This window comes from Bubalus kerabau, chromosome 1, assembly GCF_029407905.1.
Source record: "Bubalus kerabau isolate K-KA32 ecotype Philippines breed swamp buffalo chromosome 1, PCC_UOA_SB_1v2, whole genome shotgun sequence".
In the NCBI taxonomy this organism is placed as follows: Eukaryota; Metazoa; Chordata; class Mammalia; order Artiodactyla; family Bovidae; genus Bubalus; species Bubalus kerabau.
The window spans coordinates 216,593,979-216,619,531 of NC_073624.1; the positions used below are offsets into that span (position 1 = coordinate 216,593,979).

A 25,553-nucleotide genomic window follows, 5' to 3' on the forward strand; every position below is an offset into this window, starting at 1 on the left:
TGCAGCTTTGGAACCTCTGATGACCATGTAACCCACGAAATATATTTCAGAATTTCTGCATGATTAGTCTTAATAGGCACTCGCTCTTGCCTGAAGCTGGAGTGACCACTGGTGCCTTCTGTGGCTTTGAATCAGAAGGGCTGTAGGGATGGTGAAACAGGAGGTGTGGCAGCTTGGAACCTGCAGATCTCACTTCTTCTGTTCCAGGCAGGAACCAGATAGCCCCCTTTCTGAAGCAAAGAACCCAGCATGGTGCCTTTCCAGCTCCCCTCCTTTTTTCTTTGGCTGTTTTTCTTCTCATGACCTAATTAGCTGCCCATGTGGGCCAGAACCCAGACAAGGAAGCTGGGAAACAAGGAAGATGTTGAGGTGGATCTGCAGTGCCCCAATATGAGAAGCCTTTGATTCTCAGCAACCAGTCATTTCTCTTTCCTGAATCTGCTTGTAAAGTGTATGCATCCTAATTGAGAGTGTGAAATGAGGTGTTCCATGAATGGGGCTTAGCAAAAAGAAAGTACTCAGTAAGCACTGGCTGTCCATGCTCTGATAGCCCTCCTACTCGAAGGCAGTCAGTTCATTGTCCGCCTGGCTAGGCGGCCTCATTAGCAGACCTGAAGTCTCTGGCCCATCGTCCTGGCGTGAGTTTTCTCTTGGTGGATCCGACAAGAGGATCCATTCGTTGATGACACTATTGACTGCATTAGCTTATCAAATTCCCCATGGAACTAGTTCCTGTCATCATTATTATAATTATTATTACTGTGGGGTTTTAGGGTGTGTTTAGGACGTTGCATAATTAGAAAAGGAAAAGTGCCTTTATTCCCCCTCTATTCTGTTATTGATCAGATTATGCCTCATGTATATAAAAGTTTCCACGTTATCACTCTTCTGGCTTTTAAGAAAATGATTTAAAAAAGCAAACCTTAATATTTTCCCTCTTAAGTGGTTTTCTACTTTCGTTGGGTATCTCAGGGCTATTTTCTTCAAATGTGGGAAATGATGAGCTGCATATTTGGACAAAATGGACTTCACGTTATGCTAAGTAGAGAGAAGAAATAACCACAAAGACATGCACCTTCAGCAGTCTGTACCTTGCTGCACGGAGCAATCCAATAGGCTATGGCGAGAAAAGGGAGGCCTAGGGAGACTCCAAAGACAGCCAGGAATTTCACAGCGATAGACTGTTGACGTAAGCCTGAGAGATTTTCATACCACATGGTAAGCAATTGCTGTTGACAGTTAGGATGAGCAACGAACTGTAAAAACAAAACAAAAACAAAAAGAAAACGCAAACAGGAAAATGGCATTGGTAGCACTTGAACAGTACATGGCCTCTGAGTAGCTCAGGGCTGACATGTTCCCCTGGGGCGGGGGTGGCCTGTGTGTTAGAGAGGGAGCAGCTAGGTCAGGTACCTGCTGGGCCCCTCAGACTTGGGGATGCTGGGGCCTTTGTGCTGTGGCCAGAGCTCTCACAGGACTGGCTGCATCAGGGCTTGGCAAACTGAGGTCCCTGAGAAATCTCAGGCACAGAAAACAATAGCCAGCTTTCTGGGCAAACGCTTGTCTCCAATTCCAGGAGACTTATCTCTGGGCAGAATTCATATGGGAGTCAACATGTTGGAATAGATGGAGCCTGAATGGGGTTTTAGAGTCAACATGAGTTTGACTTTTGCTTCTACCATTTACTAGCCAGGTGGCCTTGGGCCAGCTACTTAACCTCTCTGAGCTTCAATACTGTCCTCTGCAAAACAGAGTCTGTCACATTGTTCTGTAAGATTGCATGAGATACTGTAGAAAAGTTGCTCTCTCATTTCCTAACCTTGTGTGTTTCCAGATGACACGCTCACCCTCCTCAGCGTTCTCTCCCTGGATTTTAGTGGTGTTGGGCTTGGGTCCGTGTCGCTTGCTGTGGCATGCTTGAGCCCTGATACACTGCGTCCCCACACAGTAGCCTCTCCCTGCCACCTCCCTTCTCTTGGAACTGCCTTGCCCTAGTGGCTGGGTTACAAGATGGGACATTTTGTATTGTGTTGATCTTACCCCTCTTGACAGATGTTGGACCAAGGGTAAAACCCAGACTTAAACTGGATCCATTGGGTTTTCTCAGCTGTGTATTTGAGCCTGTGATCAAGAGAGGCAGTCTTTTTACTTACTGAGGAGTTAATGTGTGGCCTTGAGAGATCTGGGTGACTATCTTCCACTGTGTGGACTAAGTAGCAAAACAAGCCAGTTAAAGACCGAGAAAGAAGAATGAAGTTGTCTAGAAAGATGCTCCTACTCCCTCTGAGGCCTGGTTCCACTTTGCCCACATGGTCCACGAGACACCTGTAGATTCAAATACAGCATCTTCCTTTTTCTGTTTGATTCAGCAGGTTGACTTGAGTTGCTGCAACCAAACATCCTTTACCTACAAATATTTGGTGCTACTTGGCCACTTGTCCATTTGATTCTGTCTTGGCCAGTAGAAACTGGCAATAGGCAACATTTAAGTAACATTTATGGGAATAAAGTATACAGTTGAGAAAATTATGCTCCTTAGCTTATTTCCTCCCTGTGACAAAGGTGAGCCAGTATTTGCTTTAGGCAGCCCTGCTCTTTGGCCCCATCAGGATAGCCATGTGCCATTAGATAGATATCTGCCATTAGAACAGATAGACTGAACATTCTTCAAAGAGAGTGACTTTTCAGTGGATCATAATGTCCCAATTTTTATCCTGTTTGCCTCACTGGGTATTAAGAGGACATATACAGCAATTTCTGGGAAATGCAAAACATTCCCTTTTCATTATAAGAACAATAAAAATAGAGCTATTAAAAAAATTCTCAACGCAGATGGCAACCACTGCTTGTTTCCAGTTTCTGGGAACTCACAGTAGCGGCCAAATGATTTGTGAGGATGCTATCAAAGCTTTATTTGGCCCTGCAGCAGCCCCTGGTGATACTATTACTCAATCATTAGCTGCAAATGAGGCTTTTTGGGAGGTAGCATTATTAGATTCATTGCAACCGTTGTGGTTTTTCCCTTCAACAACCAGAGCAACAGATTCTCCTCAACCCAGGTAGGAACCCTCAGGTCATACTATGGTTTCCTGTGCCCTTGCTGGATCACCACAAAGTGGAGCAAACAACAAAACATCCTACACGTGTTTTGGTAATTCTCAGAGCCTGGTCACAACACGGTCCCATGACAGGTTGACTTGCGGACATGAGGGGCAGTCAGTTTTGTTTTTCAACAGTTAACCTTCTCTGGGTGCTGACGTGGCCCTGCTCAGGAGCAACGCACAGTGCCATGAAGTAGCGGAGATTGCTTGGCTCACCCTGTGGCTCCCTGCACTGTGGCTGCTCTGGGAGGACCCTCGTCCTGATCCTCACCATTGGCCTCTCTGTCTTTATCTGGGGAGGGCCCTTCCATGCACCTTCTGCTGCCTCCTGCAGACAAACCAGCATAACAGATTGGGCAGCAGTGCAGGAAGGGGAGAAATTCTGAGAGAGGACAAAGTGGGAACCATTCCCACTCGCCCTCACCTACCACAGAGGACAGTGGACCCAACTTAAACAAGAGAGGCTTTCTTGAGACTCTGTTCTCCTCTGATTAGGGTTTTGTTAATTTCCACAGTGTCATTTCTTCCTCCGTAATAAAGCAACCTAGCTCCAAACGTGCTATTTATTTGTAGACAGACTTTATAGCATAATGCTCCCAAAAAGCTGATGGTAGCTGATAGCCAAAGCCCAAATTGTTATTTATCTTTACATGGGCACTTTTCTGTATTTGTAGCAGGACTTAGAAGACAACCTCATGACAGATAATTCAGTGTGTATTAGAGAATTTTTTCCCACTGTGCTTTTGAAGCACAGAGAAACGTTCCTAACCCAAGGGAGATGAGAGTAACATGAAGCACACTATCAAGACACAATGAACACCCTAAGCAGAAGAGCAGTCAGCCAGGGAACAAAGGCAGGAGCAGGGGGAGAATTTTCAAAAGCAGCATCAGAGAGAAACAGAGGAAGAAAAGCCCACAGCTAGATACGATAGAACAGGAACTCAGAAAAACAGTGTAGTCTTGGCCAGCTTTTTTTGCCATCTGGCCCACAAGAGGGTGGATTGATCAAAGGATGGATTGCCCAGGCCATTCCTGCCCCTCAACCATTCTGGACTGAGAGTATGCTACGCGGTTATGAAAGTTCTTCAAGGGAATAACTGGTTTGACCACCTCAGCTTTCCCATCTATGTGATTCATACTCTTCCTCACAGGGAGTAATGACCTGGAGCTGAAAATATGAAAGATAGGCTTACGTGGAGTGCAGCAGCCTGTCAAGTGAATATATGTCAGACCGTACCCACAACTGTGTTGGGTTGTTCCAGAGAACTAGGCTGAGGCTGGGAGCTAAGAAATTAAATTGGAAAGAGAAACAGAAGGGAGCTCTGAGACAGAATACCCTGTACTGGTAAAGGAGACTGGGAAACAGGACCTGAAGGCCGGGCGGGACTAGAATTCATGTGGCTCCTGGTTTTTGAGTCCATCTCAAGCCAGTTATTGTGGTTGCATGTTTGACCGGCCTTCATGTTTAGTATAATATTTATACCCAGAGCTGGTTTTCTGTAAATATCTCACCTAAACTTCCTATTCCTCCCAGCCCCTGGTGACTTTTTAGTGAGAATACAGTACTGGCATATGGGGACTCGGGCGTATTGGCCAAATCCTGGCTCTTAATTTGCTTTCAGATGATCCATTCATTGTTATTTTTCTTTTATAGCCTGAAGGAAGAGTATCCCCTTCACTCTTTTCACTGCTTTATATTCATTTACAAGGAAATATCTGATATTTTAAGAATAAATAGTTGAAGACTATCAACATTCCTTAACTAATTGTTGAGTATTTTTTCAGACTGTTTCATGGAATGTTAGCACCCTTGGGCCATGTATTCCTGTTACAACAGACTTTCCTGACGGGGGTGTGTTTAAGTGTGTGGACTGGAGCAAGGCTGTCCGGGATCAAGTTCAGGTCCTGCCACACACTGGCCACATGATCTTAGATCATCGACGCTTCCCATGTTTGGTTTCTTTTTTCTGTAAACTGAGGCTAATAATGAAGATTCAGTGAGTCAGTATTTGTAAAGTGTTTAGCACTGCTGATGCTGCTGAGTCGCTTCAGTCGTGTCCGACTCTGCGCGACCCCATAGACAGCAGCCCACCAGGCTCCGCCGTCCCTGGGATTCTCTAGGCAAGATCACTGGAGTGGGTTGCCATTTCCTTCTCCAATGCATGAAACTGAAAAGTGAAAGTGAAGTCGCTCAGTCGGTTCGACCCTCAGCGACCCCATGGACTGCAGCCCACCAGGCTCCTCCATCCATGGGGTTTTCCAGGCAAGAGTACTGGAGTGGGGTGCCATTGCCTTCTCTGATGTTTAGGACAGTACTTGGCAAATAGTAAGCACTGTAGTGGTATTTAATACATAAAATCAAGCCCATGATTCTCCTTTCTGAAATTTCCCATTTTCCTCCCTCCTTCCTCCTCTTGTTTCTGTGCTCTCCTCCTCTCTGGCTGTGGTTCTACTCCACCCTCCTATTTTCATTCTGTTCTCTGCGTGGTTTGAGCGGAGTCTCTTGAAGTGTTGTTGCCTTTGGAAAGGTTCGAGTAGCCAGGCAGATGAGTGAGGCCACGCCTTCTCTAGCCTATGCCTCCCTCCTCATCCTCCAGTGAAAGTGCAGTTTAGTTGATGCAGGCAATTGGCTGAAAACGAACTGGTCTCCACGAGGGCAGCCAGGGTCACTGTCAGGTCTCTTCAGCTCCGTGCTGACGCTCCCCCCACCATGGACTGCAGCACAACAGGCCTCCCTGCCCCTCACCATCTCCCAAAGTTTGCTCAAGTTCATGTCTGTTGCATCAGTGATGCCACCTTAAAGACTGTTATATCTTGCATTTGCCTCTTTTAGGGGTAGGGGAAAAGGGCTACGTTTGAGCTCAGAGGCTTTGAGGCTGTGTGATCTCCATATCCATTAAACCCAGATCTTTCTGACACTAGGTCTCATTTACCGAATAATGAGATGTGGCAATGCATGATTTGATAAGCTGAAGAATAACTTAGCTAGAGAAAAAATTTATGAAATCCAGTGCTTATAGAGAAAATGACTCTATTTTCTGCAGAAAAGCCATCAAAGGCTGATGTCCAGTGTGACTGTGATCAGGATTTTTCACTTAGCTCATCACTAGCCTTTCCTTATAGAAATCTTTTTACCCCTTGCCCTGAAAACTGTCTACACAGGTAGAGAGAGACAGGTACTATACTAGTCAAGTGGCTTTTTTTAGTGTGGACAGTAAAATGGAATTAGAATAACTCTGTGTTGCCACTGCCTATTTGAATCTTCTCATAGGAGTGGACATCTCATAGGACGGGGAAGCCTGGTGTGCTGCAGTCCACGGGGTTGCAAATAGTTGGACAAGACAAGAGACAATAGGAGTGGATCCAATGGTGCTAATGTTACTCTGTCCCATTTTTGTCTTGGCAAAGTTCTCAAGTCATAGAAATTGAGGAGGGAAGAAGAGACATGGAAATGTTGATTGTTGACTAGTTTAGCTTGTTGGTTCATTTGTTCATTCATTCATTCCAGCATACTTCTCCCCACTGCCACCTCTTACCAGTTGCCGTGTTTAGCACTGGAAATAAAAAGCAGTTGCAGTCCTTGTCCACAGGGAGCTCTTGGCTCTGTGACCATGTAAGTGGAGTAGGGCTCAGCAGGAACACCACCAGTTCCAGAGTAGACCTTCCATGAATAAGCAAACACGGAATGCTCATCCCATCAGTGTGCTTTCTCCTGGATTTCTCCCTTTTGTGAGACTTATTATTGAGAGTCCCACATCCATGGCACAGCTAGTTGCTTTGCCTACAAAGATAACCTTCACTCTGTTCTCTGTGCAAGCAGTTAGCAGAATGGTTACATGCAAAAGCTCAGGTTGGATGATCCTGGTTCAAATCCAGATACAACCCTTTCTAGTTGTGTGACCCTGAGCAAGCCTCTTCACTGCTTCTAGCTTCGTGGTCCATGAGAGAGGAAAGTGTGTGTTGGGTGCTCAGTACATGGCCTGGTGCTTGGGATTTAGGGTGGGCATTGGTATTCTTGCTGTTCTTGCTACCCATTCTGTTCCCCCTCCAGGGCTTTCAGTAGTTCTCTTTGCTCTTCCCTTTGCTGAGTTTACCCAGCAGCAGAGTTTTGAGTGACCATGGTGATTTTAGAGTTAAACATTCCTGAGGAAACTTAGTATGTTTGATTACAATAAAAAAGAAAGCAGAAGTTGTCATTGTTTTATTAAGTTTTAAATCATGGAGCATTCTAGTGTGGAGTCAACACCATCACCATGTTCCCTGAACCTATCTACTTAGCTACGCAGCTCTTGAATGGCCACTACAGGAGGATAATCTGTGATAGTTCTAAATGATGGTGGAGAGTGAGAAGGAAAAGGTGTGGGGCTTGGAGCTTCGGGTAGGAAGCCTCAAAAGTCATACCTCTTTCAAGGAGCCTCTAAGCATGGGCACTATCAGGGGAAGGACTGATGCTGAAGCTGAAACTCCAATACTTTGGCCACCTGATGCGAAGAACTGACTCACTGGAAAAGACTCTGATGCTGGGAAAGATTGAAGGCAGGAGGAGAAGGATGACGACAGAGGATGAGATGCTTGGATGACATCACTGACTCGATGGACATGAGTTTGAGCAAGCTCCAGGAGTTGCTGATAGACAGGGAAGCCTGGCGTGCTGCAGTCCGTGGGGTGGCAAAGAGTCAGACACAACTGAGTGACTGAACTGAACTGAACTGAAGCATGGGCAGTAGACAGTAAAATGTTTTAAAATCACAGCTTGAGTGTTTTTACAGTTCATAATTGAGGACCTAGTATATGAAGGAACTTTGGTTACGCTATCTGTAATCTTCACAATAACCCTCCCAAAATGGATGTATTATCTACATCCTCATATACAAATGAGGATGTGTTATCAACCCCATCTTTCAGTTGGAACTGAGGCTTGGTGAGTTCAGGTTGCGCACAGTTCCACAGCTGGAGAATGGTGTAGTCGGAGTTCTAACTCAGGTTTGTCTGATTCCAAAACCTGGGGTCTTTTCATGAGTAAGCTCCCTCTGGAATTCTCTTGGTTTGGTTGGCTTGGAGTGTAGTCCTTCCTGGTCTTTGTTCTTTGTCACAAGTAAAATAATAAAAAGCAGACATGTACAGAGCACTCATACGGATCAGGCCCTGTGCTGAGCACTGTGAACATTCTCTCGTTTAATTCAATATGCCCATTATACAGCTGATGGTGCTGTGACTATCAGATCTGACTCCAGTGTGAACATTTCCTAACCACCTTATGCTGCCTTTCTCAGCTGAAGTTTCCTGCATCTTTTCTGGGTCAGATCCCTGTCAGATTCTATCTGTCAAGCAGAAGGGCCTCTCTGTGAGCCTACAGATTTCATGTGTGCCGAAGAGATGCTAATACGGTTTTCCAGCCAAAGTTCTAGGCGTCTCCTTTCACCCCGAGGCTGTGGGCTGCATCCTCTTGGAAAGGACAGTTGACCTCGGACTTTCTTCTCTAGAGCAGTAGATGTTCTATGCTAATCCCACACCCATTCCATTTGCATTGTTCGGGTTGGATGGAAGGATGGAGGGTTAGATGGAGGGCATTTGGGCTAAGCAGAAAGGAAGCAAGTGAAAGAGAAGGAAAAAGAAGAACAGAGCAAACGAAGGGAGAGTCAGAGAGTTTAAAACCTGACTTTCAGCTGAGGTTCCCTCTTCCTCTCTTTTCCTTTCCATTTCTAGTCTCTGGCCAAAGTCTGGCAAAGCTGTTCTCAGAGCCTTCCCAGAGTCGACCATCTCTGAGCTCTGCTCAAGGTGTCTGCTTGCTGGAGTGCTTTCCTTCTCATTTCCACACATCCAAGTTTTGTCCAGCCCAGTAACCATCTCTTCCATGAAAGTTTGCCCTGCTCAAGTGAGAATCTCTCTTTCTCTCCTCTCAAGTAAGTCATGGTCTCTCTCTTTAATCATAGGTAATATGCCTGTGTAATCCTCTGCTAGAGAGAAGACCCCTTCTGGAGGGTTCTTATGGTACTTCTCATGGCACTCACTGCTTGGGTATTCAGGCAGTGTTAGGTATGAGTGAGTGTGCAGCTAGAAGTTCAGACTGCAAACCGGTGCCATGTGCAGGACCAGAGTGGCCTTCCTTACATGGTCCCTGTGATGCAGCAGAGTCTAGCACCTCTGGCCACGTCACCACATCTGGAAGAGACTCATGGGAACAAGAGGCTGAAAGCTTGCTTGCCCCCCAGGAGACACAACGAGTCGATAGGTGACTGAATTCACATCCCCACTGAAGTTATTTTCACTACAGAAGTTCCAGGAGATTGGAAGACAGTGATGATAGCACTGTCAACAGCAACAAAACTTCATTCTCAAGGGTAAGCAGGCTAGGAGTTGAAGGAGCTTACCAGGAGAAAGCTCACATCATCTGCAAGAGGTGCCCAAGAGCTGAGCCAAGGAGTCAGAGGGGGATTGGAACTCAGCTCAGGGGAGTTTTGCTGCTTTGTGTCATGTGTGTCGCTTCTGCACACTGCCTCCCGCCCCTCACCTTTTGGGAGCACTGTCTTCAAGATTCTTCATTTGCTAACCAAACGAGTGTGCTTTAAACACTCCCCTTCCTGCCTGGAGATTCCCTTTGGATGCCTGAACAGATGTCTCTCACTCGATTCCAGCTTCCCCCAGCTCCTCTTCCACTGGTGCGCCTGCTGGCCCAGCCAGCCCTGGCATCCTTTTAGTCACGTCCACAGCCAAGGGTCCGGCCAGGCAGCTTCTGATTGAATGATTCGGGAAGTTTGCAGGGCAGCAAGAGGAGATGGGTGCTTCTGAAGGCTCTTGGCTTCCCACTGAGCTTTAATATCATACCTTCAGTTGAGTAGCTTTCTTGTTCCCAGAGATAACTTCTCTGTTCCTGTTTCCCAGGGACAGCAGGACATGAAAAATTCTTTGACCTCAAATTAATCAGACCTTGAAATTTCCTAATCAATAGGGATTACTTACACAAACCCCCAGGTTGGTAGGTTCTCAGAACTGTACCTGTGACTCAGCCCCATCTCTCTTGCCAGGGAAAGAATGATTTTGGGCTTCTCCCACGATGAGCCAGTTCCTGAGTGCAAACACAGTGGCAGTGGACTTTGGCTGGCCCTCCTGGAGGTAAATGCTGACCGTGACTTTTCAGTGTTCCTGGGAGTACTCCCACAGCTGTGAGCCCAGAGGGTCCTGATGAGCAGACTTGGTTTCTAGTCTGGCTAAGCTGTGGACTCAGTGAATTTCTAGCTGGCTCCAGATGTGGGCCTCTGCTCTGTCAAAAGTGTTACAAAGAGGCCATTCTCCATACCTGGGCAGTGACTGTCTCCACCCCACTTACGGCTATGCTGTGGTCTAAAGAGAAATGGGAGCAGCTTCTAGCAAACCTTCTTGGATTATCTTCAATTACTCACATTCCTGAGCCCTCCCCTCCAGCCAAACTGTCCTGCATACTGTTCCCAGACATGGCCCTCCTGCCTGTTTCAAGGAGGTCCATCTTGCTCCTCTCTGGTTCAGTTCCTAATCAACCTTCAGCATCCAAGCTTGTCTTTACTTTTAAGTGATTCCAAGTCCCTCAATCCCCTGAGATACCTTGAACTCCTGGGTCTTGTACAGCCCACTCAGGTGACAGTCATGGTCTTGGGTCAAGTTGTGAACAGCTGGACTATTATGTTTACATTTGAGCTCTTCTGCTGTTTTTAAGCTCTTTGAGGGAACCTGCCTTTGTATCCTCAGGAGTATACAGCCTTATGTTTTGCTCATAGCCAGTACTCAGTAAACATGTTGAATGATAAATTGTACTCTTCTGAAGCCTCTAAGATCTGCTACATCATTTTCTCTGACTCATAATCCTAGAATGATTTCTAAATATAACACGTCCTTTCTTACTCAGGATCTGATGAACACTGAACTGTCTTCACATCTTTAGTAGAGGGCAGACAGGGAGAGGTGAGGAAAACTAAATCAGCCTCGTACCTTCTTGTACCAGAGAAGATTGAAATGAGAGGCTAAAACAGGGTGTGAGGATTCTCTTTTGGATTGAATGAGGATTGTTTAATTTCAGTGATCTGCCATTACCACTGCAAACACATCAATCTGGCAAATATTTATATAATATAGTAATTTATGTTATTATAAAGAATAACTAATGTTTATTGATTATTTATTCTTTGTCAGGCTCTTTGCTTAACAACTGTGATGTTATTTAACCCTCACATCAATTCCTTGAGATACACATTGTTATATTCCTACTTTAAATTTGGCAGCATGAGACACAGGGAAATTAAGTAACTTGCCTATAAACACAAAGGTGATTATTACAGAGTATGGACTTGAAGCCAAAGACAGTGTTTTGAACTATTATCCTGTATTTCCACAAGGTAGATTTCAAACAGGCAGACATGCCAAAGCATGAGGATCCACGGTGATTTCTCCAAGCTTACAGAGGCCAGGGGACCTCACAATTCAAGTTGTTAAAACTCTTATCTCTCTGTGCTTCTGCCTGTGGGATAGCAAAGTCCCAGTAGAGATAAAAAATCAGAAATACGCAATGGGAAAGGCTTGAAGCCAGTTTCCTCGACAACTTCATCTTGCTAAAAGGAGTGAGTCATCGTGCTAAAGATGAACTCCTGGGCTTGCTCTCCTGCATGCAGACAAGAGTAGCAGCAACTGATTCAGCTGTCACTCAGCTGCCTGGTCACCACTCTGCAAGGACAAGTTAATGTGGAGGTACCCAAGTCTACATTTATAGCCTTGAAATGTAAAGACTTCAGCAAAAAACTTGCTTTGCTGAAGGTCCCTCTAGGATCTTTGGCCTCTTGCCAAATCTCACCTGCTGATGATACTTCACTAGGAAAAGCTGTAGTTTCAGATAACTCTTTGAGCCTGGGATCTTCATAATATTCCCAAGTTGGGCCCATTACTCTTGCCCTTTAGGTGCAAGACCATAGAGTGTACACAGGCTCTGAAGTCAGCCTGCCTGGCTGCCAGTCGTGGTTTCACCATTGATTATTGAAGACAGGGTGGATTCAGTTTTCAGGCCTCAGTTTCTCCATTTATAAACATGACTAACTCAGAGCAGTTTTCAAGGCTTCAGAAAATGCAGTCCTACATTTTGGTTCAGTGGTTTAATGGCAACCCACTCCAGTATTCTTGCCTGGAAATTCCATGAATAGCGGAGCCTGGAGGGCTCCAGTCCATGGGATCGCAAAGAGTCAGACATGACTGAGTAACTAACATACACAATAGTGTGTTTTTGTTATTGGTGTTGGTATACTATTGTATTTCTGTAATAAAAGTCAGACATGTAAATCGTTATAATCTTAAGCCCTGTCTGAAGAGTTGTGTCATGGATTAAAGTTTTTAATAAATCAAAAGTATGCTCACTTACAGAGTTTTCATCTCTATATTTTTTAATGGTTCTTAATGAGAGAAAGAAATTCGATTGTCTGTAAAAACAAAGTTTTCTTGCAAGAATAATTCTACCTTCAATTCAAAGCTTTTATCAAATAGGAGAACATACATCCAAAGGTGGTGGTTGTCGTTCAGTTGCTCAGTCATGTCTGACTCTTTGTGACCCCATGGACTGCAGCATGCCAGGCTTCCCTGTCCTTCACTATCTCCCAGAGTTTGCTCAGACTCATGTCCATTGAGTTGATGATACCATCCAACCATCTCATGTCACCCGCTTTTCCTCCTGACCTCAATCTTTCCCAGCATCAAGGTCTTTTCCAGCGAGTCAGCTGTTCTCATCAGGTGGCCAAAGAATTGAAGCTTCAGCTTCAGAATCAATCTTTCCAATGAATATTCAGGGCTGATTTTCTTTAGTATTGACTGGCTTTATATCTTTGCAGTCCAAGGGACTCTCAAGAGTCTTCTCCAACACTACAGTTTGAAAGCATCAATTCTTTGGTGCTCAGCCTTCTTTATGGTCCAACTCTCACATCTGTATATGACTTCTGGAAAAACCATAGCTTTGACTATATGGACCTTTGTAGGCAAAGTGATGTCTCTTTTTTAATATGCTGTCTAGGTTTGTCATAGTTTTCCCTCCAAGGCAAGTGTCTTTTTAATTTCATGGCTGCAGTCACCATCCCTAGTGATTTTGGAGCCCAAGAAAATAAAGTTTGTCACTCTTTCAATTGTTTCTCCATCTATTTTCCCTGAAGTGATGGGACCAGATGCCATGATCTTAGTTTTTTGAATGTTGAGTTTTAAGGTCAGCTTTTTCACTCTCCTCTTTCACCTTCAAGAGGCTGTTTAGTTCCTCTTTGCTTTCTGCCATTAGAGTGATGTCATCTGCATATCTAAGGTTATTGATATTTTTCCTGGAAATCTTGATTCCAGGAGAAATATCATCCAAAGGTATTGATATTGATATAGGAAATCAACATTTGTATTTAACTAATCAGAAGAAAGCAAAAATAGACCAGAAATGCTTTCTTGAAATATAAAACACAGCTTTCAGCCAATAAAAAATTATAGTCCTAGGTTGATGGAGCTAGTAGTAAGTGGTAAGGTGAAGTGATCCTACATTTTTCAAGAAGATTTTCTTCTCCAATTATCAGAAGTATTAGGTCAGTTGCAGATGAAGGAATCAGAGGGAGATGTTTGAGTTTACCTGTAACTTTTTTGTCTGATTCCCAAATTTCCAGGCTTCTCTTGCAGAGAAATGTACATATGACTCTGGATTGATTTATTTGAAACACTTTACTTTTAACTTTGCATTTTACTGTTATGTAATTATTTAAAAATAAGCACTCAAAGTTAATTTCTCATCTATGAATATATTGCTGATATATGTGTAACATGTATTTTGCCCATATATTTGTTTTACTTGATACTTTTATTTGTATGTAGTTTTATCTTTGAAACATACTTAGGATTTTGCCACTTTTTTAAATTTAAAATTTTGAATTCTTAACACTTACAAAATGTTTGGGTTTTACCAGTATTTTGATGATGATGAGAAATGCTGAAATAATGACATAGCTATTGGTTCAAGAATTAGAAATAGCAGGTTTGTAACCCCCATGTTCCAGATGTTGGCAGCTGGTGACTGCAAACCTAGCCGCAATAGGAGGCATGCTTGCATCTAACCACCAGACAGACAGTAAGTGCTGACTGATCCACGCACCAAGCATTTTCAGGCATGGAGAGCACAACAGTGAGCACTATGGTCAAGGCCTTTGCCCTTGGGGAACTTGTGAATTCCCATTTCTTTAGCTACAGCTAAATCTGTAGCCCTTTCAAGCTAGATGGCAGGGTTTTTTTTTTTTTTTTTTTAATGATCACCTCTTCCTGTGTATTTCTGTTGGATTCAAGTATTCTACACAAGTCCCTCTACCTGTCACTAAATGTGTTCTCAAGTATCCCTTGGTGACTGGTCCAGTGCATGGCACTGCGGCCCTGGGCCTCTGTAGCCCTGCTCTGGCTGCCCCACCAGCAGCTCTCTGGGCTCTTATTCTGCTCGCATGGATACCTCCTGGCTGGTCCATGCCTCTGAAGAGTGAATCTGTCCTTCTGTTCTCTGCTCTGCTCTCAGGGGCTGACTTTTTCCGGTAGTTCTGTTGCTAGGCTCCCACAGGGTGGTGGGTGCTAAATTCTTGGGACCTGGGATGTCTCCTTCTCAGGTGAGGCATCTGCTTTCTCAGCAGAGAAAGATCTCCATCTTTTGACCTCAGAAATGGCTGTTTCTTCTCATCTTTTCTAAGGTCAGCACTCCAGCAGAGTCTTTGAATAGTGATGCCCGAGGTGCAGGAATGTCTTCCATTGTTCTGCAGTTTCTCCTTCTCAGGGTTCAGCCTGTGTGATTCTGCTACTGATGACTCTTTCGTGGAGGATTCTTTCCTTCATTTGTGTTTGTGCTCAGTCGTGTCCAGCTCTTTGCGACCCCATGGACTGTAGCCCACCAGGCTCCTCCATCCATAGAACTCACCAGGCAGGAATAATCGAGTGGTTGCCATTTTCTTCTCCAGGGGATCTTCCCCATCCAGGGGTTGAACTTGGATCTTCTGTGTCTCCTGCATTGCAGGCAGAGTCTTTACCCACTGCTGCTGCTGCTGCTTAATCACTTCAGTCGTGTCCTACTCTGTGTGACCCCAGAGACAGCAGCCCACCAGGCTCCCCCGTCCCTGAGATTCTCCAGGCAAGAACACTGGAGTGGGTTGCCATTTCCTTCTCCAATGCATGAAAGTGCAAAGTGAAAGTGAAGTCACTCAGTCATATCTGACTCTTAGCGACCCCATGGACTGCAGCCTACCAGGCTTCTCCGTCCATGGGATTTTCCAGGCAAGAGTACTGGAGTGGGGTGCCATTACCCACTGAGCCATCCAGAAAGAAGTGGAGGATTACTTGTTATATTTCTTTTCATCTCCATTTGGCTTTGTGAATTAGCCTTCTGAAAGCTGGATGGAGAGAGGTGTTAAATCCTGAGTCAGTACTCTTTGCTCCCTACAGCTCATCTTGGCTTGTGGGGAGGCCAAGGCAGATCCAAGGACCACCATCTGCTGAGCCCTGATCCTCTGCTTATCCCTCACGTTCAGTCTTGGCCAGACTTCTCCCTTCTAGGAATTTTTTTTTCTCAGACTTTCCTTAAAAATTAACCTTATTTTCTACTCTTCCACCTTCTAGCACCAACTTGACCAACAAAGTTAAACCCTGTGTAGACATTCTTCAGATTCTTTTTCATGTGGTTCTGGGCCCTATGCAAACAATAGGGTGTGTCTATTACGAGCACCCCCTCCCCAACAACCACCATAATTTTTCCCATCTAGAGCATACATTAAACTTTTAAAGGGTGTCTCCTAATCTCATGTGTCATACTGCTTATTTCTACCCTCTGATACTTTAAAGGACATTCAAACATAGACAAAGAGCCTGGCACATACCTTTGCTAGATAATTAGTCAATGTTGGTTTCTTTTCTCTTGGTGCCTGCTGTCACCCAAGACTTCCAGCCTTGCTGCTTTCACTTTGCTCAAAAATGTGGATATTCATCACACCCCAAACACTGGGAAACATGCAGCATTTATTTCTGGCAGAAGCACAGCCTGGTTAGGCAGGTGACTGCTGGCTCTCTGTTCTTAGATGTCGCTGATTCAGTTATCAGTGCAAAGTTCTCCTTAGTGAGAGGTATGAATGTTCAGCAACAAGTGCACAGGTCCCCTCGACACATGTGCTTGGTATTTGAAGAGGCAGTGGTCTCCTTTGTCATTCAGGGGCTCATGATATACATAGAAAATTTGATGGGTTGAGTTAATTTTGGTCATACTGGTTTTTATCATGCTCTGACAAATAAAATCTCTCTTTAACTATGTTCATATTCTTCAGAAATGGAAACTGAGTCTCATAAATTATCATGATCTGTTATACCTGTGTATATATAAATTTATGTTCATCCATGCATCCATCCTTCCATTCACCCAGAAAATACCTACTGAGCCAGATACCAGGAACACACAGTTTGCAAATAATGTCTCTCAATATTGTTCTCATGACTCTCAACATCTACGTCAGGATAGGTTAGCAGGAAATTCAGCGTAGTTCAATCAGTGCCATAACAGGGTTAGCCCTTAATGCCGTGAAATGGCAGAGAAGAGGCACCCAACCCAGGAGGGGATATGGAAGGATAATGAAAAAAGGCTTCCTGGAGGAGTGATTCTTGAGCAGAGCCATGAAGGCTATAACCAGGCCACTGAGAGGGCCAGGAAGGGCATGCTGGGGAGAAGTAGCTGCAAAGAGATAGATCTTAGAGCTCAACTCTACCTCTGAACTGAATCCGTTTCATCTGTAAATAGGGATGACAGTATTGATGGTTTAAACTGAATGAATGTATTCAAAACACTTGACATGGTGAAGGGGACAGATGAAGCACTTAACAAAATATTGCTGTTGTTATTATTATTAGTGATGCCTTAGTGCCTGGTGTGTCAGGAGAGGTGTAGGCATCTCAGGGTGAATGGACCATTGGGAAGTGATGGGAAATGGGTGCTCCTGAAGGGGTCTTGCATCATACTGAGATGGAAACTAAACATGACTTGGAAACGCTGAGTACCTTGGGAGCTAGAGAGAGTTGTAGTAGACTTTCACTATAAGGAATCAGAGCCAGTCGCCCGTAGTGTAGATTGTATGTACACACACACTTGCCCCACTTCCGCCCCTGTTGTCCTCTCATTTACTAAAGAGCAAAAACAACATCATTTAAATTACATCATCAGACAGTCTCAGAAGGCTCCGGGGCACCTGATTCATGGAACCTGCCCAGTAGACAATGATAATTTATTGCAGTGTCCAGGATTCATTTCGCAACCTCTTCAAATGTTAATGATCAATAATGTAATTATGATGGGGAAAGTTCCTGGGCCAGTTGTGGGTTTAATTTAATTTACAAAGCCATCTGGAGCTATGCAGGAGACTTTTTACATTTCTTCCATGCCAGATTTGAATAACTTCAAGTCACTGTAATGTCAAATGTATAGCAAAGGCAATAGCCCTAAGCTCTGAGGGTCTAGAAAGGGAGCCCATGACTTGGGTAAAAGGATAGGAAGGGACTGAGTGGTAAGCAGAGGAAAAGTCTCCGGTCAGGGTGGTTATGGAAGACTTTGGTGTGTTTCAGGAAGAATGAGACTGCCCATGGGCTGGATCACAGTGAACCAAGAAGAGAGAGGCAGGATGTGAAGCAGGCAAGGACAGATTATCAGAAGTCTGATAGACACGGAAAGAAATGTGATGTCTTTCTAAGCAGCATGGGCACCACTGATCTGGCCTCTTGTTCAGCTGAGGTAAGCTCAGTTCTGAGCAGAAATCCATCCTCTTGAGCCAAATAATGCCCCTTCCTTGCTCTTGGGGAGATGGGAGAGGAGAGGTTACAGAATCCACCATCATTCTCGAACACTCTGACTCATCTCCAGATCACTGAGCTGTTGGACAAGAGCTCTCTCCTTGGTCCTCACTCTTCTCTGCCTTGATGCTTATCCTACACTCCCGTCCTTCTCTGAGGAAGAAGAATCTAATCTCAGCTGGCTCTCACCTCTGTTCTTGATCTTCCCTGTGGCTCCCCGACCATCTGAAGCCTGGCTCCTGAACGCTACTGAAATGGCTGTCTATGAATTTCTTCTGATTGTCAGATCCACGAGTCTATTCTATGTCTTCCTTCCCTCTGATGGTTCTGTAACCCAGGTGCTGCCTGTTGAACCATAATTGCCTTCTCCCTTAACCCACTCTGTACCACTGGGGGTCTGAATAACCTGCCTGGGAGAGGAGTCTGTCTGGTTTTGTTGGGTAAAGGTTCGTCACAGGAGAATGAGTGGTGGTTTGCCTTCTGTCTCCTGTGGATGTGGCCAGGAAGGCTCTGGAAGAGCCAAGCAGTCCTGGCTCAGGAGGAAGTTCACAGTTTCTGGGGGCTTTAGGAATGGTTCTGCAGCTCCTATGCTGAACTTTTTCTCAGAACAAGGCCCAGTGAAGGGGAGGAGAGGGTACCTGGTGGTGAAGAAACACTTCCTGAGTCCAGGAGAGGAGAGTGGGCTTTGGGAATTTTCTGTGGGGTGTAGATATCAGAGTCTACATGAACTGTCTGCACTGGAGGCAAAAGGACCCCCAAATAGGGATAATCAGAGTGCTATGCGTACAGACCCAGGCCAAGGGGCTTCTTTATGGGAGTTCAGGAGAGGGTTCCGGCACCAGTCTGGCCTAGCAATCTTGCTTTACTGGAACCTCCATGAAGGCAGAGACTCTTGTCTGTTTTGTTTTTATTATTGTATTCCCAGTACTGGCTATAGTATCCAGGATACAGTGCTCAAAAACCAAAGTGTTGAATGAATAAGATTGAGCCATAGCTGGTGGACAGATGGAGGTGGTCAGTGGGTGTTAGGAGTTTCAGGAGTGTCCACACAAAGATGGACACAGGCCAAGAGCCCTCTTTGGGTGCACAGGTAAGTCTTCAGGACCGTGACATGACACAGAGGAGGGTGCCCTGGACTGACTGAGGCAGGATCTCCTGGCAGCCTGGGTGGGAGACACGTGTGCATGCTCAGTTGCTAAGTTGGGTCCGACTCTTTGTGACCCCATGGACTGTAGCCCACCAGGCTCCTCTGTTCATGGCATTTCCCAGGGGAGAATACTGGAGTGGGTTGCCATTTCCTTCCCCAGGGGATCTTCCCAATGCAGGGATCAAACCCCAGTCTCCTGCGTCTCCTTCATTGGTAGGGGATTCTTTACCACTGAGCCACCTGGGAAGCCCCAGTAGGAGACACTGGCTTAGATTTGACATGTTTTAGAAAAATTTAAAAATGATAAAAGCCAATATTTATTGAGCATTTATGATGTACCAAACATTTAAAAATGATTAATATTCACAGTGATCCTAAGACATAGATATAATGATTAGCTTTCTTTTTTCCTTCAAATGAGGAAAGAGGCATGAGAGAGGCTAAGTGACTTGTCTAAGATCACACAGCCAGGATGTGAAGCGCTTAGGCACTCTCACTCCAGAGCTTCATCTGTACCAAGTAGCAGTTAAGATGAGACAGTCATGAAGCAAATTCATACTGGTTGTACGTGTTTCTTTACTAATTGCATACTTAACATTGTTTATACATACATGTATAATATGTAACATTTTAATAATATAATAATAATTCTGTCAGAACCGATTATAGTTAGATAACTTTTTTTTTCCTAGTAATTGTATATAACAACTTGGAGTGAGCTGTGCCTTGCCTGCCAACCAGGTAATATGCAGCCAGTTCCTCGCTACTAGTACCTGCTACAGATCAGAGTAACTCCTGAAAGATAACATTTGTAATGTGCTGCTGCTGCTGCTGCTGCTAAGTTGCTTCAGTCGTGTCCGACTCTGTGCGACCCCATAGTCAGCAGCCCACCAGGCTCTGCCGTCCCTGGGATTCTCCAGGCAAGAACACGGAGTGGGCTGCCATTGCCTTCTCCGTTGTGATGTGCTAGTGGCCCACATTTCTCCGATGCTTACTGTGTGCTGGAAATTTGTAAGCAAGTATTATTACCCTGCTTTACAGATGAAGGAAAAGCAAGCTTAAGTGATTTGCCCAGGCTCTCCCAGCTGTCTCATGCCACAGCTCATAACTCTAACTACTACTGCACACAAAATATTTGTTCCCTGTCATGTGGAAAGGTCTGGTTTGCAGTGCTTTGATTATCTGAAAGGGAGTCAGTTATTTCAGGAAGCAGTCTTTCACAACCATGTGACATATCCTTTAGGATATGTGTGTACTGTTTATGAATATTCAGTTATAACAGACCATTACAGGTAGGCCTCCCACCCTCATGTCAGTTTTCTCTGGGCAGTGGTCTATTATCAACTAAAGACCTATAACTAGTGCTAATGGATTTGGTTGTTGAAACTTTGTTTTTATAAATCCTCCCTAATGGGTCTTTTTTTTTAATTTTTAAAAAAAATTTTTTTTATTTATTTTTTTTAATGGGTCTTAATTTTACTAAATTTCAGCCTGATGGTCACTAAAAGCAGCTTCTGAATGAGCACACATTAAAAAATTTCCTTTGTGCCCATTAAATGAGGGTCCTTCCTTAGAAAATTAAGTGTTTTTGTGCATCCCCTGAAAATAATCTGGGGAAACTGGATGGGAAGGGGTAGCTGAGGATCTGGAGAGACGGTGAGTATCCCTGGAGATCCTGGCCATGGTAGCTTATGTAGCCAGACCCCTCCTCCAGTTTCTCGTGCTGCTCTGCCTTCATGTACAGAGCATGTGGACTTGAGCAAGGGTGTCCAGTTCTTTGGATTTACTGTCTCCCTTTGTCTTCCTCATTGGGGAACCCACTCACAGCCTCCTAGGCCAAGAGAGCTGCTCTTAGTCCTGAGGGTTCCAGCACATTGTGGTAGTTAAGAGCACAGGCTTTGGGACCAGGCGTGTAAGTTGAACTCCCTGCCTGCTGCTTACCAGCTGCCTCATTTTCAGTGACTTGTTATCCCTCTCTGGGCCTTGTTTCCTTCATCATTAAAATAGGGAAAAGATGACTGAGACTGCTCTGAGGATGCAGCATGCAAATGGTGAGCGGGAACAGGACTGGCACTCAATGCCAGAGAGCGTCTCTAAGATGTTCTGCATGCCTTCTTTCTGAGTATCTCCTTGCCTTACCTTCTGGGTCCTGGTTCTTCTTTCCTTGCCCTCTGCCCAGTCCTCCCTCCATCCATGTGGGCTCTGAGCTATTCCATTCTTCTCCAGAATCCTCCAAGCTCCTAAAAAGCCTCCAGATCCATCCCTCACCTAAATGAAGTCTCTATTAGGGCAACTTAGAATCTGAGTAAAGCAATTTATCCTTTGGTAGACTCCTACAGAAGCTTCTAGGCTGAGCTTATGCCATGGTTTACAAAGTCCTATTTTTTACCTCCAAAGTAACAGTTGTACAGATTCCATCTTTATTGATCATAGCTACTGCTTTGTTATATTTAGGCCCTCATCACCTCCGCTGGAACCCCTGGACTCCTCCAGAAGCATCTTAGCTAGTCCTTGTTCTCGTATAAACATCATCGTGCTCCTAGAACTGTCTTATGGAAGCAAGGCTACCTGCAGTCCTGACATACCACTGACTTGGCCACAAATGTGTAAAAAGTTCTATATTGCTCAGGAGCCATCCACATCAATACGGAAAAGATCAAGGGTTCAGTATGGAAATACTAAAGGATATTGGTGGTGTGGTATAATGAGTGGCTGTGCACAGGGAGAATTCACATAGAAAATGCTCATCTGCCTGGTGACCAGAGGAATGAATTTTAAAATTTGCATAAGATAGTACTTTACATCTCTTAGAGGAAAAATCCTAATGATACATAATGCTTCAAAGTATTGATGAAGCCAGTTTAGTTGTAGAATATTGTTGACATTGAAAAATGGTGTAGCCCTCCGGGAAAAAAATTTTGCAGTGTGTTTCACAAATATCTGTGACACAATAGCCTCACTGTCAGAAACCCAATTCTCAGAAATAACAGAAAAGAAGGAAAGAAAGTGATATATATGGAGATGAAATATATATGGATATTATGGTAAATATATAGTAAATATATATATTTACTATAAATAAATAAATATATAGTAAATATATATATATATATATATATTTTACTCCATAAATATATGGAGTAAAATATAAATATATAAAAAGTGAATGTTTATCAATAGAGAAGATTGAAAGAATGATATATCAATCTTATGCTGATGTAAACATGATAATTAAATAGAAAATAGAAAAATATTTATTTTCTAATGCTAGGTAAATTCAATCACAAGATTATTTACCCTATAGCTGTAAGTATGTAAATACAAGCCTACTCTGGCAAAGAATGGGAAAGATGTAAACAAAAGCAATTGATATGTGGGGCATGTAACTGTAGACTATTCTTTTCCTTTTAAATATTCTTCTTATTGCTAAAATGCTATTTGTATAATAAGTAAAATTGTGAAGGTAAACTGCAAAGTCAACTCAAGGATCCCCTTTCCATTACAGAATTGAAGGCTGTGCATTTCAGCAGGACTTCTTCACAGCCCACCAGAGGTGGTCCTGCTTCCCCAGTGGGTTGTACTTCCTTCAACTCCTAAGCTCCCCCCACCCCAGCCCCTGCTCTGGTCCCCTCTACCACAGCCTCTCTTCCCCTGTGTCCTTACCCGACCACCTCTGATCCTGCAGACATTATCACAGCTTTGTCCTCTGCTCCACTGTTTTCTCCATCTGGAATCCCTCTGACACACCTTCCAAGGTCTGACTAAGCATCTGCCTCCTCTGCCTCTGTGAGGATTTCCCACAACACTTTTGGCCTGAATAAATCTTTCCTTTTCTCGTTAGACAAAGGACTGGACTCAGAGGTGTGGAGCCCTTGAGGATGTAAGCTTCTGATGACAGGGACTGGGGTCTTAGCTTTTTAATGTCTATAGATTTAGCTGATAATAGGTGTCACATGATTATTCCCTCCTTCAGGCTCACAAGTCTGCCTTGTGAGTTCAGAAAGAGCTAACACCTTACCAGAGAAGGGAGCAAGCAAAGCAGTCAGATGATGATATATCCGGTGGTTTTATTATGGAATACTAAGTATAAAAAGATTAATTGATTTGTAATTTCTTCAGGATGCAGCTTGCTGGCCAAATTACTATTAACTGTATTAATCAAACAATGGTATTTTGTATTTAAATGGCCTTTCTTTCTTTTCATTTTTAAATAAAATAAGGCCATTAATCATGCTGTTGAGTTGCCATGGACTCTGTGCCCATAGTTGTAGGAGTTTAGGAATGAGACAAATAATGCCTAATGTGTAGCAGGTCATCATGGGCTCATTTCCTATTCATCTCATTTTATTTCCCAAGAGAATCCTGAGAATTTCCTCAACAGCTTTTAAGAATGTATCTCACCTTAAACATGGGGTTTTGCTATATTTGAGAAAACTAAAAACTGGAGGAAAACTCATTGAGTAAATCACTTATTTAATAAATATTTTTGAGAATATTCTACTTGCCTGGTCTGCTCTAGGCTAGGAATACAGTGGGAACTGCCACCATAGAGCTTACTGTGGTGAGGGAAATAGTAAACAAGTAAATAAGTGACAAATGATATTTACTCTGAGAGAGGGCATGGCGATGGAGAGCGGCTGATGAGAGGAGGAGTCCCATGGCAACACGCCTGCAGGGCTCCTCAGTGAGGCTTCACTGAGACCACACCTCGCTTAGCTGCTCCTGCCGCAGACTGCTCCTGCCTTTCATTGCAGGCTTCTCACTCACTTGCACAAGGACCCTTGTCTCCAGCTCTGCTTCTGGAAGTGATGCTTATTAGACTCAGAACTCCCTGGAGGCAGGGACTGTGCCTTTCTTGTTCACTTTTAGATAGAATGTTTAAGTGGGGACTGATGAGATCTATTTCAGAAAGTTCTCTGACTGTTGCTTGTGTGTGTTGGTGAGGAGAAGGTGGGCGGGGGGTGGTGAGGGCAGAGGCAGGTGGTCAGTTGGAGGCTGCTGTAGTAATCCAGACAAGATAGGACTAAGGCTTGGATTATATAAATCAAAGCATCTCTAATAAGTAAAGATTTTTATTCACAATTATACTCACAAAACTCCCCTTCCATCAAGAAATTTGCAAGTGACCTCAGGCAGATGAATGTTAATAAAAGAGTAATGCATTATGGTATATAATGGGAGTAATATATAACAGATCAAATGCTCATTAAGACTCTGAATCCATATATGAGCATTTAGTACAGAAATAATGAGACAGAAATGTGTAGTTGGTCTTGAGCTTAATTACTCGAGTTAGTTACAGGTCCTTGGGTGGGGGTTGGTGGTGACTAATTTCTAAGATCTATTAGACTCTGGGATAAAGGTGACAGTTTGAAAATTGCTCTTGTCCTTTCCACAAGACAGGCTGGCTAGTAAATGCATCTGGTTTGCATCTATTTCTTGTAGGCAGTGGGGATTTATATTCCTTCCTTGAGTGCTTCTCAAATTCCTCTCTTCTTGTTAGCCCCTAAATCAGAATGTAATAAATAATCAGCTTCTGAATACCGTAACAGATGCAGTTCATGATGGGTATAAGGCAAGGCCCACAAGCTAAGGTTACATGGCACCGAGAAGAAGAAAAATGCTTAAAAGGATTATCCTTTCATGCAAATATTTATATATTCAAAGAACTGAACAAAAGGCAGCAAAATAGCCAAAAAGACAGTAGTTTCTTGTCTGGTTGTGTGGACTTGGAGGAACTGAAGTCTCTTTTGCAAATGTGCAGTAGTATTTGCTCTCTAGAGAAAGCTGTGTGAGAGATCACAGCAGGCCTGAGGGAGGGCAGAGAGGACGCATTGGGTGCTCTGCTTGTTCATCTCAAAGCTGAGCCAGGCACAGTGTGGGGGCAGGTCAGAAACCCAGGCCAGGGAGCAGAGGAGTGCTCCTCAGACCCAGTCTGGAACTCTTCAGTGATCTGAGCTCCCCTATGGAGGACAGAGGCCCCACTACTCTCCCTGACGTGTGGGTCCACCCTGAAGCCACCCACCACTCTTCTCTGTCCCTGAGACTGCCAGGCCATGAACCACTGTTAGGGCTTCTCTGTAGAGTCAGAGCTCTTTTCCAGAGTTACAAACCCAGAAGGGACACAGGCGAGCAGTAGAGGGAATGGGATGATGGCCTCATATTCTCAGGCCAGCCTGGAACATCAGCTGAATTCTGTTGTATGGATTTTTGGTCATGAAGGGAATTACAGATGTCTGGAGTGCGGTAAGACCTGTGTCTTGGTACTTCACTCCCATCTGTCTATTCATCTGCTCACCACAGAGCCTGCACATTATTACGTGCAGAGGGAGTACTAGTTCTGTCTTCAGAGACCAAGATGCACGAGAGGTCCCACCGACCAGGAACTCAGTCTTTACAAAATTTAGAATCATTAGAGAGTCTTTCAAAAACCACAATCTCTGGGCTCCAACCCAGGGGAACTGGATTAGAGGCTCTGT

At 44.2% G+C, this 25,553-nt stretch overlaps 1 protein-coding gene across 1 annotated transcript in view; it reads right to left on the reverse strand.

The window, feature by feature from the left end:
• The window catches only part of TRPC7 (transient receptor potential cation channel subfamily C member 7), a 144,100-nt gene that overhangs the window by 66,827 nt on the left and 51,720 nt on the right, over window positions 1-25,553 (reverse strand). The window contains exon 4 of the mRNA XM_055549354.1: window positions 1,092-1,256. Within this exon, the coding sequence (XP_055405329.1) occupies window positions 1,092-1,256 (165 nt within the window). The remainder of the gene's footprint in view (window positions 1-1,091; window positions 1,257-25,553) is intronic.